The sequence below is a fragment of the Hylobates moloch genome, unplaced genomic scaffold (genome assembly GCF_009828535.3).
Source record: "Hylobates moloch isolate HMO894 unplaced genomic scaffold, HMol_V3 SCAFFOLD_10, whole genome shotgun sequence".
NCBI classification, from domain to species: domain Eukaryota; kingdom Metazoa; phylum Chordata; class Mammalia; order Primates; family Hylobatidae; genus Hylobates; species Hylobates moloch.
Genome location: NW_026652285.1, coordinates 56416880 through 56435105, shown reverse-complemented (window position 1 = coordinate 56435105; position 18226 = coordinate 56416880). Strand labels below are relative to the sequence as shown.

The 18226-nt window shown below is 41.7% G+C and overlaps 1 protein-coding gene and 1 pseudogene across 4 annotated transcripts in view; one reads left to right on the top strand and one right to left on the bottom strand.

The window, feature by feature from the left end:
* FRMD3 (FERM domain containing 3) overlaps positions 1–18226 on the top strand; it is a 296450-nt gene that overhangs the window by 250100 nt on the left and 28124 nt on the right. For all 4 annotated transcript variants that reach the window (XR_004249840.2, XM_032164377.2, XM_058445800.1 and 1 more), the window contains exon 13: positions 183–307. Coding sequence is in view for 3 of the 4 variants with exons in the window: in XM_032164377.2 (XP_032020268.1) it covers positions 183–307 (125 nt within the window). In the remaining variant the exon portion in view is untranslated. The remainder of the gene's footprint in view (positions 1–182; positions 308–18226) is intronic.
* On the bottom strand, positions 14875–14957 carry LOC116476099 (U4 spliceosomal RNA; annotated as a pseudogene).

Below are 18226 nucleotides of genomic sequence, written 5' to 3'. Positions count from 1 at the left end.
CTTAAGAGCAGAAAGGGCCATTTATCTTGAACGTTACCTCATCTTTAATACTGGCTCAATTCACTCTGTGTCTGGAGGTAGTTCCCTCTAGACACAAAGTGGTAGCTTGGGCAGCCCGCTGAGATGGAGAGGCCAGCATTTGTGATGGAAACCAATCCTGTCTGGCTTGTGTCTGTTTTCAGAGCCAACATTACTCAGAGCCGCAGTTCCCACTCCTTGAACAAACAGCTCATCATTAACATGGAACCCCTGCAGCCCCTGCTTCCTTCCCCCAGTGAGCAAGAAGAAGAACCCCCTCTGGGTGAGGGTAAGTCTGTCTCTTCATCCCAAATGCTGGTGCTGCAGGCTCTCTCTGGAAAAAACAATGGAGGCACCAATTCTGCATATGATGGGTAATTGATTAGTGTATGGGGTGGAGTGAGCCGTAAACTATGTTTTTAGTAAATAAGCTTTTTGCAGCTGGAAGGCTGTATTATACTGGGAGCTCTATTAGTTTCTCTTGGAGAGAGTTCACTGGTATAAAGTATTTCTAAAATTATATATGAAAAGACTAATGGTGTTAGACCTACACCAGTCCAGTACGGTAACCATTAGCCATGTGTGGCTGTATTAAACTAAGTTTAAATTCATTATAATTAAAAATCCATTTCCTCAGTCACACTAGCCAGATTCCCAGTGCTCAATAGCCACATGTGGCTGGTGGCTGCCATACTGGACACTGAGACTGAGATAATTTCCTCTATCACTGAAAGTTCTATTGGATGGTGATGTCTGCCACTGTAATCACAATTAAATTGGTGGCAGTAAAGAGTTCTCCACAAGTATCTGTACACTCGTCATCCTATTTATTCCCACCAGGCTTCTTGTTCTTGATCCTTCATTTACATTGTCCAGCAGTTTTGATACAAGCTAAAAAAAGTGAAGTGCCCACTGCCACCCCCACATTGTTATATTTTTAAAGATAATAATAATATGTGTGTTTCTAGGCATCTTTGTTTTTAAGGACTCTCACTTCAGGGAAGAATCTCACCACAATGCTCGCCACAAACACCTGCAGACATCTCACATTTTATTAATTTCAAAGATTTGTTTAAATTAAGTTGATGAAATTAATTAAATTGAAAACAAATGCACACAAAATAAACTTATCGGAACCTTTGAATACAAACATGCTTTTTCTTAACTTTGTGATTCTGGTTTCATCGTTGAAAATCTGGATACTGGGCAGTTTCAAGAGGGCAGATCACTCTGTCCCCAAAAGATCACCTTCACCTCCAGCTTCAAGTCAAGAATTTATTTCACAGGAGAAAACTTTTTAGTCTATAATAAGGGTATGGCTTGGAAAGCAGATACCCTTCAGATAGGTAGCAGGAACCAATTTGCAGTGACATATAAAAAATTCTAGTAAATCTTTTCCTGAAAGGCAGCTTTGATGGTTAGAAGGAGAACTGGGCAACTGGATGCCCAAAATTCTATGGGTGGAGGAAAAGTGTGCAAAGTATGAAAGATGGGATCCTAGAAGACACTACTTGTCTTCAACTGGGCTACAAGAGATGATGATAATGAGAACACTCTTGTTATAAATGGCTTTTGTTATCTGTCTTAACAATGAACTCTGTAAGTTCCATGCCAAATTAATTTCCTTAGCCTAAGGGCCTCTGGGTCCATGTTGCTTGTCTGTGTTTTTCAGCAGATTATCTGCTTTTGTGTGTTTTGCAAATGAAAGAAAAGCAGTTTTAATTTCTGATCACTAAGGGTTTTCTGAGTTTCTTCCTATATGCTTGGAATATTGCTTTGAGTGAAAATCGTTTTTTCTGAAGGTCATGATTATCCCAAGTTTAAATGAAGGAGGGTGTGGCTAATAGAGAAGAAAAGAGAAGGGACATCTCACAACTGGAATTGTGACTGTACCTTGTCTGCAAAGATAGAAGCTTAGATGGGAATGCAATTTGGAGGCCCAGATGGGTTGAATGATTATTATGGGGAATATGGAAGCCTAGGCCTGCTGCCTTGTGATCTGCCAAGATGTGAAAGGGAACCTGGTCAAACTTTTCTCCATACTCTTCATCCCATTCAGTTAGGGACATCTGTTTTGCTCCATTTTCTATAATGAGGTTATAGAGATGAAAAATACTAGCTAAATACTAGGTGTGTTTTTGATATAGCAACTGTATGGACAATAGACAAACCATTATAATTAACTGCAAAAGAATTTAAAGAATCTCATGACAGGATAGGAATGCATAAGCTACCTTTTCAATTTTCCCAGTTGTTTTAAAGAATCATCTTAAATTATTTTACCAGCTGTAAAGTCAAACTGATAGATCTCTCTCTTCAAAATTCCATAGTAGCTCTATCAATATCTAATCAAATTATTTTCTCCAGGAGATTTGTCCCCTGACAGAACATCTTTGTGGGTTTTAAAGTTCAGACAAGTCATAACAACTTTCAAGATACAGACTCAATTAAAAAGCAAGAGAAGTAGAAACAACAATATTGTTAATTTTTCAATAAATACAGTGATTCTCTCAATTTAGAGTAAGAGCAAAATTATCTTAGGTACCACAAAATTCAAAGTATGATATCCACTGGAGACATAGCTCTGTGTTCTGGATACCATTGTACCTCTGTTACTAGTCAAATTCTGTTCCATGGCTCTTGTCTTTGAGTGTCAAGCAGTGGGATTCAGGCATTTCATTAGATAGATGCCTATTATATAGATTTACACTTGTCAGATTTATAAAGAGAAGAGAGACAGATTAGAGCTCTAAACAAAGAAGATGTTTTCATCTTTGTGAATGGGCCTTGTTTCTGGGCTTTTGAGTGCATGCACTATGAAGAATTTTGTTTCATCTCTATATTTTAATATTTCATTTCTTTTTATTTCCGTGCTAGAGCCAAACTTAAAGGGGCTAGGAATTCATTCATTCCTTAATGTAACAATTGTGACAAATACAAGTTGTACACCCTGTAGACCACACTTACCATGTCCAAGTTCTTGTGGACTATACAGATGAAGACATGAAGATGCTCTCTCTTCTGGAGGCTCACAGCCCACTGGGGAGACGGCAGTGGGATCACAGAGGCAATGACAAAGTTCTGCCTCTGCTGATTGAATTGTGTGCCCACTTTTCTGTGTGCCCCACTGGATATCAGTGCCTTGAGCTGCCTTGAGGGCATTTGTTCCTTTTTAGTCCCATTGGAGTGTCTGACATAAAATCAGTGGGCTAAGGAATAAATGGGAGAGATGGACAGGAAATTGGGTAATGGAGTGGTCTGTTTCACCTGCATGAGGTGTGAGTGTGGTTTCAGGGAAGAGCGTTCTGGGGGATGGTGAAGGTGAGGTAGAAAGGTAGGAGAGGGCCAGATTATGGGCCTCGTGTGACTTGCAGGAGAATTTAGACTTTAACCTGAGAGCAGCTGGGAGGCATTGAGGGATTTCAGGTATGGGAATGATATCAATGGCATGGGAGTTGTATTTTATATCACTCTGGTGATGTGTAGAGAATGGATTAGAGGAGGATATGGCTGGAGCAGAGTTTTTCAACCTTAGAGCCACTGACCTCTTGAGCTAGACAGTTCTTTTTGTGGGATTCCTGTGCACTGTAGGATTCTACCCAGTAGATGCCAGAGGGACCCCACCGGTCTTGACAACGAAAAATGTCTCCAGATACTGCCGAATTTCCCCGGGGAAGCAAAATAGTTCTCTAGTTAGAAACCACTGGGTTGGAGGCACAGACTATACAGGAACCACTGGAGGAGCCCAGGGAATAGATAGGCAAGGGCTGAAGCAGGCAGAGAGAATGCAACTAGAGAGGAGGCAGTGCATACAAGGCATAGTAAGAGGCAGAGTTGTGGAGACAGGGTCGCTGGTTACATGGTAGGGACATAGCGTGTGGACTCCTACCGTCTGGGTCCTGCTCTTGTCTCAGAGACATTGAGTTGAAAACACTTCAACCTCTTTATGTTAAAGATGAGACTACAGAGACCCAGGAATGTTTCAGTGGTGTGTCAGCATCACACAGGGTGTCCATGGCCAGCATGATTTCGTTGAGTTGTTGGAGCCATTGAGAGAGTTACATAATACTGTTGCTTCTCAGAGCTTCAAACAGAGTGGTGGAGACTCAACGTCACCACTTACCTTTGTTATCACTGTTCCCCGTCTGGATATACTGGTTCAGATTCTTGTCTGGGGGTTTCAAATCACATATTTTGGAACTAGATTTGTAAACGGGTCAAGATCAGCAGGTTGAGCCCTGTTAAAAGTGTTGTCTAATGGCTGGGTGCAGTGGCTCACACCTGTAATCCCAGCACTTTCAAAGGCTGAGGTGGGTGGATCACCTGAGGTCAGGAGTTCGAGACTAGCCTGACCAACATGGTGAAACCCCGTCTTTACTAAAAATACAAAATTAGCTGGGCGTGGTGGGACATGCCTGTAATCCCAGCTACTTGGGAGGCTGAAGCAGGAAAATTGCTTGAACCTGGGAGGTGGAGGTTGCAGTGAGCTGAGATCATGCCATTGCACTCCAGCCTGGGCAACAAGAGCAAAACTCTGTCTCAAAAAAAAAAAAAAAAAGTGTTTCCCTAATTAAAAATTTTTTAAAAATCAGATTGGGAGAAGAAAGTCTTAACTTATGGAATCTCTATTTCTGTGAAGTCATGGGAATGTCCTGTCACCTTGTCTTAAATAGTGTGATTAGTGGGGACATCTCTGCCACTGCCATGGCCCTCTGGGGTCATGACCACCCATTTATCAGACAAGCTTTTTCCATTTTTTTCAAGTTTCTCAAAGACAGCTGGGCAGAGTATTATTGCCCAGATTAATGCAGTGGTGTTCTGGGAAAACGTGTGATCTCATTCAGCCATATGACAGCTGGAGGATTAGGTCTCAAGTTGGCTGTGTCAGGGTGGAGAAAAAACAAAATCAGTTCCTAGGCACCACTGGGCAACGGGAACGTTTTCAAAGCCCACCCAAAAGTTGCTTGGTTACAGGATCTGAGAGAACTAGTGCTGTGGAAAACTTCAGATGAGAATGGCGAACCATTTGAAGAGTGCCACTTAGAGCTTATGAGAATTTCTGGAGAAGAAAAAAATTACAGTGGGAATTGTTCTAGGTGAAAATGACATTTTAAGGAGTCATTAATCTGAATAAATTCACATGCAAAATGGAGCAGGTTCCCCATAGTGGAGATAGCACCGAGCTTCTGCGTTTTATCGGTAGAGTATATGTTCTCATTATGGAAGAATGCTGGATTGTAGTAGAGAAGGGGAGTGAAATTAATCATGTGAGACTTGGTAACTGGCAATTACAGACACACAATGAAGATCACTCGTGTCTGCCATAGCAGTGGTGCAGGCTGGCATAAACATGGTAGAAAAGCCATGCTTGGTAGGTACAACTATAATAAATAAGAGTTGAAAATGTTTGTTTTCCCCTTACTGGCAAGTGGAGACACCAGAATTTTTATAAAGGAGGGTCTTGGGGATGGCAATGGGTGTTAGATTAAAGGGTCATGTGAAGCTGCTTTTGCATATGATCGAGAAAGTATCTTTATTGAAGAATAGATGGAAATTAAGAGAATGGTAAAACTAACTCTCACAAGCCACCCTTTAGCACCATCCCTGTAAATGTTTGTGTATGTGTTTGCGTGTGTTTGTGCCGAGTGTATATGTGAATGCATGTATGTGTTGTGCATGTGATGGCAAGTGTGTGTGGAAGGCAGAGGCAGGGGTATTCAAAGGGTTGCTTACAGTGTCTTGCCCTAACCATAGATGGCTTAAGGTGGTTTCATTGAAATTCTAGAAAGTCTGTGTGTGAACATGCAAAGGCATTTTGTGCATGTAAAAAGAGTATTGTCCTCATCCATCAGGCATGCCATACTCTTGGTCCCACCCACCCTCCACCCGAACACGTAACAGGTGACTGGTGGGGCTGCTGCATTGTCTATGCGTATGCCTTTCATGCACTACACAGTTGCTCCGATCTGTCACTGGTGAAGTCTCTGACAGCCCAAGGCTGCTGTGGTTATACCATGGTGAGTTCCTTATCTTACCCTCTGCCGGGTTTGGTCTTCCTCCCTGCCTGTCTGACATGAACATTCTCCTCCCTCTTTTCTCCCTTTCTGTAGTTCCATGGTCATGGCTCAGACAAATTTACCCTTTTCTCACGGCTTCGGTGTCTTTCTTCCCACCGTTTTCCCCCAGATGCTAAGCCATTTCTTCCCTTTGGCTCAGATGTGTCAGGACAGATGCATTAGCAGTGATACACTGCGTTTTGTTTGTTTGTTTGTTTGTTTTGAGACGGAGTGTTGCTCTGTTGCCAGGCTGGAGTGCAGTGGCACGATCTCAGCTCACTGCAACCTCTGCCTTCTGGGTTCAAGCAATTCTCCTGCCTCAGCCTCCCAAGTAGCTGGGTCTACAGGCACATGCCACCATGCCCAGCTAATTTTTGTATTTTTGGTAGAGATGGGGTTTCACCACGTTGGCCAGGTTGGTCTTGATCTCTTCACCTTGTGATCTGCCTGCCTCGGCCTCCCAAAGTGCTGGGATTACAGGAGTGAACCACCGTGCCTGGGCTGCAGTGGTGTTTTTGAAATTTCTTTTGTGTTACGTCCCATGAAACAGCAGAAGCTGTTTACGAATCCTGTGGAATCACCTTTCCCCTTATGGTTCCTGCTATCTGGTGATGACCAACCCCAGTTCTAATTAGACTTGTCCCTACCACAGGGTTTTGTGATTGCTGTTGGCTTTATTTTTCATTATAAAGTTAGTACATCATCGTCTAAAAAATTCAGAAATCACAAAAAAGCATAAATGAGCAAAAAAAAAAAATAACATCCTAGCTTGCCCCCTCGTAGAGGAAATCAGTGTTAATGCATTAGCAATTTCTTCCCTATGCATTTTAATGCAGTTGCGGTTATCCAATATACTAAATTCTTAAAATTCCTGCTTTGTTTATTTAATGTGGAAAACACTAGTGCATGAAAACACATCAGAAATTGAACTGGAGATCAAACAATGAATTGGGAACATATTTAACACAAATACAGACAAATGGGTTAAATGTCCTAAATTAGAAGGAACTCATAAAAAGTGCTGTTTTAAGCATCATTTTCGCATTGCACACGCTTGGACTATCCTGAACATTCTCATTTAATGGCATCTATAGTCTCCAGCTGCTGATAAGCACATGGTAGCTGGAGTTGCTTCTGCAGGAGCTAGGATGCCTCCACAGAACAGAAGGCAGCTCCTGTTTTTGTTTATAATTGCAGTATTGGATTAGCAAAATAAACAGAATTATCACACCTATTGGATTATTATTATTATTATTATTATTATTATTATTATTATTATTTTGAGATGGAGTCTCGCTCTGTCACCCAGGCTGTAGTGCAGTGGTGCGATCTCGGCTCACTGCAAGCTCTGCCTCCCGGGTTCACACCATTCTCCTGCCTCAGCCTCCTGAGTAGCTGGGATTACAGGCACCCGCCACCACGCCCAGCTAATTTTTTTGTATTTTTTGTAGAGACGGGGTTTCACCATGTTAGCCAGGATGGTCTCGATCTCCTGACCTCATGATCCACCCGCCTTGGCCTCCCAAAGTGCTGGGATTACAGGCGTGAGCCACCGTGCCCGGCCAACACCTATTGGATTCTTGAAGACAGCACCACAGTTTGGGTCGGCAACTCCTCTAGGGTAGGAGATGCCAAGAACAGCTTGAGAACATAAAGTCCCGAGCACGCTCTGCAGATTCCTATTTTGCAGTCTTTTCAAAAGCTTTTTAGCTTTTCTTTTGTGTTTTTCTTTGGAGCTATTCTCATCTTTAGAACTCTCGGTTTTTTCTTTTTCTTTTTTTTTTTTTGTATTTACTGACAACTTAAGTACTCGTGAGAAGTTTATATCACTTGAAAGGGGACTTTGAAATTTTGAGTGTTTACTGTGTTGTAAGGAAGCTCAATGCCTTGTTCCTGATGCAAACTCAGTGCACCTTATCTTGCAAACATTTTGTATTTTACATCTTAAGACACCAATAGTGTGCATCATTTCAATTTTGTAGTTGGCTAATTCTCCACAAATAGTTCATTTTATGAAATACAGCATTCCGCAGTGGAAGCATAACAGTGGTTCAGGTGGCTCCTGTCTTTCTGCATTAATGTCTCAGATGCAACCTGGTGTTGGCTCCTCTGCCAAGCAGCCAGGTGACCACAGACAAGACTATCCACCTTTCAGAGCTTCATTTTCCTCATCCACAAAACAAGAAGATTGGATTTGAGCACCACTCAAATGCTTTCTAGCTCTTAACTCTGATTCTCTTGCTGAATGTCAAGGTAAAAAAAAAAAAATCCAAGACTGTGGCTTGAGGTCTTTTTACTATGAGAATGGGAACTTGGGGACAGGAATAGTTTTCATAGCTTTTGAGAGTTAAAGGAAATGTTGAGGAAGGTCTTGCACAAGTGTTAGCAACATATAGCCTGTGGTGGGCCCAGCACCATTTATTTCTGGCCTTCAAGTGAACAGTTACGTTTTAGATGATGATAAAAGTACCTATATAATATCCTCCATTTTGCCTCTTTTGAACCACCTTCAACTTTTAAGTTTTAAAATTTTGCCAGCTAAGCTTAAAATGTACAATCTAAGCCTTCATAGAAAATGTTTGCTGGCCTCTGATCTAGCACATGCCCTCAGGATTCTTCTACAAATGGGAAAGCCTAGAGAGGTGAGAAAATTTGCCCAATGTTACATGGTTGGGTAAGTATTCTGGAAAGCTGGGATTACATCCTTATACTCAGATTCCTGGCCCAGCTATCTTAGATGACGTTGAAGACAGCTAAAATGGCTCAACTCCTTCTTGCTGAAACAGAATGGGTAACTAAGGAACTACATCTATTTTTCAATTATAGCAAATGAATGATCAAAAGAGACAACATATTTTATTTAAGTATGAGTGATCTCTGTGGTTCAATGAGAAGAGCTCGTGTGTATACAGGACAGGGTGCAAGGCTTTGGTTTTCCAGCACAGCATGCCAGGACCTGCTGACTCCTCAGAGACTTCCATCACCCTAGAAGGAGTGGTGAGAAGGCTGGGGACCGAGTGTGTTGCAGCAAACAGAATTCTTAGTAGAGCCAGGCTGCAGGGGAAACAGACTTCCCACAGGAAGCTCGCTCCCTTCTGGGAATCATGTTCTGATTTTAAAGTTGAATTCATTAAATAAGGAATGACTCACTCCAGGGCTAGTTCTAATTACTCATTTGCTTACAGTCTGTGTTGAGTGGCTGTCTTTGTGGAAGCAATTCAGTAGCAGAGCTTCCCAAATCATTCCTCCTGTTCAGGTGAGCATTTTGCTACCCCACTTAATAATAATTAATTGCTTCAAAGGACTTGGCTAGGGTGAAAAAATAAGTCAGTCAAGTGTCCTAGGAAGTAGTCTAGTCATAGTCCTTGAGGGCTGGGATTTGAGCCAGAGGAGAGTGTTGTGTGACCAGCTGTGACAGCCAGAGTGTGGTCTGCGGAGGGGAAGACATTTTGCTTGGGACTTAGATAAATAAACACTCTCACCACTTCCCTAAGAAACCACAGAAGAGGAAAGGTGAAAATATTACTAAACCTATTGTTGCTGGAAAGCAGAAGCTAGAATTTTCTGAGTTTTAGATGCATGGGGTTCTATTTTCTTGCATTTTTGTCAGTGGGTTGGTAGTGAGTGTTAAGTAGATGTTCTTTGCAATCCCCAAGCTTAAATTGAGACAGGATCTCAGAGCCTCTCCCTCCGTCTCCTCCCTTCTCTTAAGGTCCAGTGCCACTTAAATGAGAGAAAGTGTTGGGCAGTGTGTGCTGGTTACCATTCTTTTAGGTGGACTCTTTATAATAGATCTGAGGCGATGCAGGCAAGGTTCAGAGAAGAGGCTCTGGTCAGCTGGCTCAAGGCTGAGTCTTGGGAGTGTACGCTCAATGCCGTAAACAGAGGAGTGCAGTGTCATTTCTGGTTTGGCAGATGGCGAATTGGAGGTCCTAGAGCTGTGGCTTCCAGAGCAGGGTACATACAATGATCCACTGGGGTGGAGGAAGAAATTATTCAGACTTCTACTGATATTTTATTTTTATCACTTCTTCATAAAATTTCTATTGTATAGGTTTTATAATGTGCAGATATACAATGACAGATATACATGTATCTAATTTATAAATAAATATGCAGTTATTTGTATGTACAAACATTTTTTCCCCAAAAGAAGATTTGGAAACAGCTGCTCTAGATTTTGAAGATGAGTCTACCAAAATGAAAAGGGGTGGGGGTGATATGTTTTTGAAACTCTGAAATCTCTGTTCATGCCAAAGCCCTAGATTCCAAAATAGATGTGAGAACTGTCTGCTCTAGTTACGGTGGTGACATGCCATTTTACATGCTTTTTGTCTATCACTCCGGTAAACCAGGGTGAGTCACCCAAACACAGTCAGGGCTTTTGCCAAGCTATTGGGTAGGTGCTGTGTCACTCTCATTTAAGCATCGTATGGTGACCCCCTAAGTCCCCAATATACACAAGTGCTGGACTGCACTTCAGTGGACACCGAATACAATATTAATGGGGATTCTCTGGTGGCGGGAAGACCATTGGACAGAGAATGAGAGGGCCAAGCTTTGTTCATTCATTTGTTCACTTGATTAACATTTACTTCTTATCTGGCACATGCTGGACATTGATATGACCTAGATCTTATTTTCTCTTCTGTAACACACGATGAGATTATTTCTGAGTTTCTTCTCCACTCTGATTGTTCTTTAATAATTCTTTCTCCAGATTGCTGCTGTTCTTATTTACATGGTTTTAGATCATTGGTCATTGCTTTTGAAAGCAAAAGTTATAGCCATCTTCTTTCTTGCTTTTTATTCTGTGAAAGACAGTTTTATTTTACTTTTTTAGAAAATTTTAATTTAAAGTTCCAGGATACATGTACAGAACGTGCATGTTTGTTACATAGGTAAACGTGTGCCATGGTGCTTTGCTGCACCTATCACCTTATTACCTCACCTAGGTATTAAGCCTTACATACATTAGCTATTTATCCTGATGCTCTCCCTCCCCCGACCCCCTGCTGACAGGCCCCAGTGTGTGTTGTTCCCCTCTCTGTGTCCATGTGTTCTCATTGTTCAGCTCCCACTTACAAGTGAGAACATTTGGTGTGGAGTTTTCTGTTCCCATGTTAGTTTTCTGAAGCTAATGGCTTCCAGCTCCCTCCATGTCCCTCCAAAGGACATGATCTTGTTCTTTTTTATGGCTGCATAGTATTCCATGGTATATATGTACCACTTTTTTTAATCCAGTCTCTCATTGATGGGGATTTGGGTTGATTTTTTGCTATTGTGAATAGTGCTGCAATGAACACACACTTGCCTGTATCTTTATAATAGAATGATTTATATTCCTTTGGGTATATACCCAGTAATGAGATTCCTTGGTCAAATAGTGCCATCTTCTTTTTAAATGTGGTAACTGAGACATGAAAAATGGGGAACAATGATATTTAAAAGCAGGGTTTAACTTTTTCCCTTTCTTTTTGTGAGTTGCAAATTTCTAGCATAAAATTGAAAATTAATAACAGCTAGCTTAAAAGGTAATATAAAATGAGTGTTTCTTAGTTGAAAGAGCCCTCACTTCCTTTAGAGGCATCCAGTTGGGAACTTTTAAAATCCTCATATCTCCACTTCAACATTAGAAATGTGATAATGGGCAGATGCTTTGGGTGAAAGAGCCAAGGTTTTCAGAATGACTCACTTGATAATCGGAACACAGGCGGGAAATTTTGTTATTAAGGAAAGGGTTATCCATATTTAAAAAATAGAGCATCCTTTGTTATCTGTGGCCTTCTCAGTACCTGCCTAGCACCTTGGCCTAGCTGAACAAATTGGCCCCTAAATACAGGCTTGGCCCCACCCCAGCTCTAGGACCAATTGTACCCTTACTGGGGAGGGAACTGAGAAGCCCAAGCCCAGCCCTTTGGATGGGCCCTTAGTTTGCTATCTCTGTTGCTCTGTCCTGCTCTCTGGCTCTCATGCCCGCCTTCTTCCCTTTCCGGAGTCCCTGCCCTGGTCCCCGCCCCCACCCCCAGCACTCTGCTCCCCCAGGACCTTGACGGCCCTTGTCTCTGGGGCTAGACCGTGCTTCTGACACTGACCCTGTGGCTGGAGATGTGCCCCTGCTTGCTGATTGACAGTCCACATGGGTCATCCTTCACGTCTTATGTCCCCTGGGGCCATGTTCTGTTTCCAGAACAGGCTCTTAGTAGAGTCAGACTTGTAAATGCTTGCCTTTACCGTCAAATTTCTCCCATTGCCCAGTGGTCATAAGGCATTGAATTGTCAAATCCATCTGCAAAATCCTAACCTTTTCAGTATAACCCAAATGTATTTCCATGGCCACCCAAGCCATGTGCAGCCCCTCATCTCTGTCTACTGGATGTGCAGTTATCGCCTGAGGGGTTCTCTGCTTTCACTCCTATTCACTCCTCCTTCATCCAGATTTTCCATACAGTAGCCAAGGGATTATTTTGGTAAGTGGAGCTCAGATCTAGTTATGTTGAAATCTCAGCTCCTTCCCCTGGCCTATGAAGCCCTGCGTGCTTTGCCTCCTGCCCACCCCTCAGACTGTTTCCCATTATCCCTTGAATAGGCCGAGCTCAGGGCAATCCCAAGGACCTTTGCAAGAGCTGTTTCCCCCACCCAGGAGGGTCTTCTCTCCGGTCTTTGTATGGCTATTTCTTTTCTTTAAGTTTTAGCTCAAATTTCAGCTCCTTGGAAGGTCTTCCCTCGGTGCCTAATTCTGTGTAATTCCTCCAATCTACCTGTTTGCTCCCTCTCATGCTATCACCCTGTTTTATTTTCTTCAGAGCACCTGACGCTATCAAACACTGTCTCACTTGTTTGATTGTCTTCCTGTTTGTTGACTGCCTTCCCTAGCTAAAACACCAGCTCCAAAAGAGCAAGGACTTTACCTTGTTTCCCTCACTGTTCCCAGCATTTAGGGATGTTCCGGTACAAAGTAAGAGCTAAACTAATATTTGCTGAATTAATGAACAAATGAATGAATGAATGTATGGATTCTAAATACAACCAGGACAGCATTTATTTATATAAAAGAAAGCATACAAGTAGAATATTCTCCTGGGATTAGGGTTTGCCAGAAGTCAAGCATGCTCTCTTGTTATGTTTTTTAGTGTGCAATCAAAAGCAATACTAGACCAAGTGTGATGGCTCATGCCTATACTCCTAGCACTTTGGGAGGCCGAGGCAGGAGTATCACTTGAGCTCAGGAGTTTGAGACCAGCCTGGGCAACATGGCAAAACTCTGTCTCTACCAAAAATAAAATTTCCAAGGGTAATGGCATGTGCCCGTAGGCCCAGCTACTCAAGAGGCTGAGGTGGAAGGATCACTTGAGCCTGGGAATTTGAGGCTACAGTAAGCCGTGATCATGCCATTACACTTCAGGCTGGGCATCAGAGTGAGACTCCATCTCTTGAAAAAAATACCATAGTCATTGTAGAAAATTTGGAAAATACAAAAACACAAATAAAAATTAAAAACCACCTAATACTAAAACTGTTATCAATGTGTAGAATCCATCTATGTGTTACTGACAATTTTCATAATTTTAACAAAAATATACTAGAGATGCTATTTTATAATCTGCTTTTTCATTTCACAACATAACATGAATATTTCCCATTACATTAAATATGCTTCTATAATTTTAGATTCAATGGACATACAATATTCTACCACATAAATATGCAAAAATATTTATTACCGTCTTTCCTCCACACATCCCACCAAACTGTATATGAGAATATCTCTCATTGTAGCCCTGCAAAAACTGGATATAACACTTTTTAAAAATATTTGATAATTTGGCTGGGTGTGGTGGCTCACACCTGTAATCCCAGCACTTTTGGGCGGATCACCTGAGGTCAGGAGTTTGAGACCAGCTTGACTAACATGGTGAAACCCCATCTCTACTGAAAATGCAAAAATTAGCCATGCATGGTGGCGGGCGCCTGTAATCCCAGCTACTTGGGAGGCTGAGGCATGAGAATCACTTGAACCTGGGAGGTGGAGGTTGCAGTGAGCTGAAATTGCACCATTGCACTGTAGCCTGGGCAACAAGAGTGAAACTCTGTCTCAGCATGTATATATATATTTGATAATTTGAAAGACAAAACCTATGGTGATTGGCAACTTGTTTTGCATGTAGTGACCATTTGCTCTTCTCTTTTTGAGTCATAGCTAGATGGAAGACAGAAAGATGCCCTTGGCTAGTGTTTTGGGTATAAGGATTGGGTTCTGCTACCTCTAGCTTCTTGATTACATGACAGCAACACAAGGAGCCCACAGTTCCAGAAGAGCCTGGGTTTTTCCACAGGGAGACACAGATGCCCTGTTTCTTAATACCATCTGCAAAGCTGTTGAGAAATATGGAGAACAAAATTAAAGCTTCATTTATTTATGTAATATAATGTAATTTCCTTTACTCAGAGAAAAATGCTTTATCTTTAATTGTGACTTATGTCTGGAGGGAGTGAAATAATAAGGCAGAAGTGATGGAGAAACAAATTCATCCTGTATGGGGACAAAGGAAGTAGACTCTTTCTTGAGAGTATTACACAGGAACCAAAACAGGCTGTTCTAATTGGAGTCAGTAAGTTCAGCGTTGTCATCCATTTCCCCTCCAGGAAATCTTGGGAGACTACATTGGCATCTGATAAAAGTTTACCATCAATAGATTGCCTTGATGTATCCAAGTCATGGAACATCAAGGAATTCTTAAGCCCTAGGTTCAACCAAGATAAAGGAAAAACACTTTGTTTATATGAGTTATAGGTAGCCTTGGTCAGTGAGATAGTTTAATTAGCCAATAATTGCGCCTCGGATAAACCTCACTGGCTACAATACTGCCACTGTGCAAAGCTGAGATAATTTAAATTATACTACAAGAGAATTCCTCATGCATGTTTCTGAAGAACGCATTATAGTTGTGAAATTCCCTGTCTGGTCTCTATGGGAGCTTTTCAGCTGGTTTAATCCATGGACAGCTATGGAAGGTTTCCCTTCATGTTACTCCCGCCCCTATAGTTGGAGTAAACCATAGGTATTCAGGCCCTAGTTTTATTCATGAGGGTTTAGCGTACCATGGGCTGTTGAGTGTAAGGGTGTTTCTTATAGTAGGTAAATCAGAGAGGAGATAGACAATTATCTTGCTGCACAGTCTATGGGTGGCTTGTTGCGTAATGATGTTCACAGTATATGGTGCTTGATCCTTAGAGGTTGGGGGTCCCTTACCTCACCATCTCCTCTACTTGTGGCTTCCTCACTTTTCCCTTCAGATTATTTTGTCCCATCTGCAGATCGGGGAGGAGGTCTTTCTGCCTTGGAGCAATGACTTGTGAAATTAGTGATCAGCTATTCATGGTCATTGTTTTATTTTTGGGTGGGCTAGTTTTGCTGCCTAGGCTAGGGACCACTAGAAGGCCTTCAGGAATTTCGTAAGCACAGGTGGAAGGAGAAGCTCATTGATCAGTATTTCAAGATACTGTTTTTGTTCTTCATTGGTATTTGGAGAGAGACAAGGCAGAGAAGTGGAGAGAAGGAAGTCGGAATCCCAGGCATAGTGTTTTCACAGAGTAAAGTGATCCTGACCTCCATGCCGACAGCTCGGTCCCATGCTACTGCTCTGTGCTTTCGGCTGCTTATTGGACACCTCCACCTGGAGGGCACGTAACAGCTCACATTTAACGCATCAAGCTTAATGTGTTTGCAACTCCACTCATGACTTTCTTCTTTCTCCAAAACCTAGTCTCAAACCTGCTCCTGCTGACTTGGTTGATGAAATCACTGTGTACACAGCTGTCCCAACCAGAGGCCTGGAAGCCACCCTTGCCTTGTTACCCTTCCCCACACTCCATGTCTACTGAGACACCAGAGTCCTATGAATTCTATCTCAGAAGAAGTCCTAACCACCTGTTCCCTGCTATCTCCTCTTCTTCTCTTTCTTGGAACATTGCAACATCTTTCTTATTGATCTCCCTGTAGCCCATCCCCTGAACTCCTGCTACAGTCTTTGCTGGAAGTAGTTTCTAGAACCTGGCCATTGACTGCATGGAGAGTCCAATCCCATACAGTGGGGCCAATGGTTCCTCACACACTGGCCTCCACCCTCCTCTCCAGCCTTAGTTCCCTGCAAGGCCTTTTGTCCCACCTGGACCCTCTCATCCTTCTCTCTCAGACAAAGCTTCTCCTTCCTGCACCACCTGTCTGTGCCAATTCCTTCCTTCTCGTGCTGGTTCTCTTGCTCTGGCTGTTCTTTTTTCTTTTCCTTGCTGCACCAGGTAAATTGATACTGATTTCTCGAGTGGCTCCTCCTCTATGACATATTTCTTGGCTCTTGACATGACATGGCATTAATAGTTTTCTCCTCTGTTCATTTCTTCCTCAGGGTACTTAAAACACCTCTTTCTAACTGTCAGTTTAAATGTCCAGCCTAAGTGGTGCCCTGCCCTTGGGGACTGCTCAATAAGGGATAGATGACTGAAGGGAGAGGACTCAATCTAGCTGACTCTTCTGGTCCTGACCCAAAGCCCTAAGATTACATATAAGTCCTGTATTGTAGAGTAAAACACAAAATCCAGAGTTCTAATTTGCTTCCACTGAGAACTCATAATAAGTACTGTGCATATTTATAATGCATCAGGCTTCTTATATCATTTAAAAATGATAAAATGATTTAAAATCATTTAAAAATCATAAAATCATAAAAAAATGATAAAATCATTTAAAAATTAAAAATGATGGCTCATGCCTGTAATCCTTAGTGCTTTTGGAGGCTGAGGTGGGAAGATCCCTGAGGCTAGGAGTTCAAGACCAGCCTGAGAAACCTAGTGAGATGCCATCTCTATAAAAAAATGTAAAAAATTATCCAAATGTGATGGCGTGTACTTACAGTCCTAGCTGCTTGGCAGGCTGAGGCAGGAGGATCACTCTGAAACCCAGGAGGTTGAGGCTGCAGTGAGCTATGGATGGGCCACTGAACTCCAGCCTGGGTGACAGAGCAAGACCCTGTCTCAAAAAAAAAAAAAAAAAAAAAAAACAAAAAACACGAAGTGACTTTTTTGTATTTTTGTTCTAATTTTATTTTAAAGTGCATTTAAATGTTATCCTATTGGAGCAGAGTATGATAATTTTGACACTTTGTGCATAAATCTTACAGTCAATTTCTTGGAGAGGGGTGAGGAACTGTATGCATTCTTTATAACATAGGAGCAGTGACTTAACAAGAGCAACTATCTTGAGTCACAAGCATGCTTGTTGGCTTTCCTTACCTAAGTTAACTAACTGCTTTGAATGATGTGCTCTTTTCCGTTTATAAATAAGTTAGAGAGTCAGGAAAATACAAGGAAGTAAGTCATGATAAGGAGGTCTTAGAGCTACTGAGAACAGTGGTGTTGAAGAAAGCCCAGCTGTGCTGCTTGAACTGTACTTTGTCTGCAACTGTATTCTCCAGAGGATCTTTATTGACCTTTCCCCTGACTCTACAAGGTGATGCTGGGCCCCAGAGAGCAGTGATCTCAGCTTACAGGCAGGAAACATTCAGTCTGATAGGGGAAATCGTAAGAGGAACAGTGTCTAATATGCCAAAGCATCTATGTGTTTCCAGGGTTTTTTTCATGTAAGTTATCATAATTTGACACTCATGACCATTTCTTTGAATTGGATAGAACAGATACTGTTGTCTCACTTTCCAAACAAGGAAATTAAATTATACAAATGGTTGATTACCTGACCATGTGGTCCTGTCTCTCAGTGATGTTGGGAACAGCTTCCCTTTCTTTTTACTGTATACCCAAGAATATACCCCTCCTATCATAAATATATTATTAAAATTATTGTTTATATATTTTATTAAATTAATACAATCTTTAAAAAGTCTTCTGAGGTATGTGTTAGTCCCAAGGACTCTTTATAATGGATACTTAATGTCTAACCTGATTACAAAGAACATTTAATGAATGTAATACTATTTTATTATCTTTCCACTTGGAGCTAGCAGTTAGCTAAAATTTCAGTGAATCTCTCAAACTATTTTAACTAATGGCTGACTCCACTATACTTGTCAAGTCTGTTGGTTACTAATGTAGATAAATTGCATGATATTGATGATGATATAATTATAGTTAGTATTTAT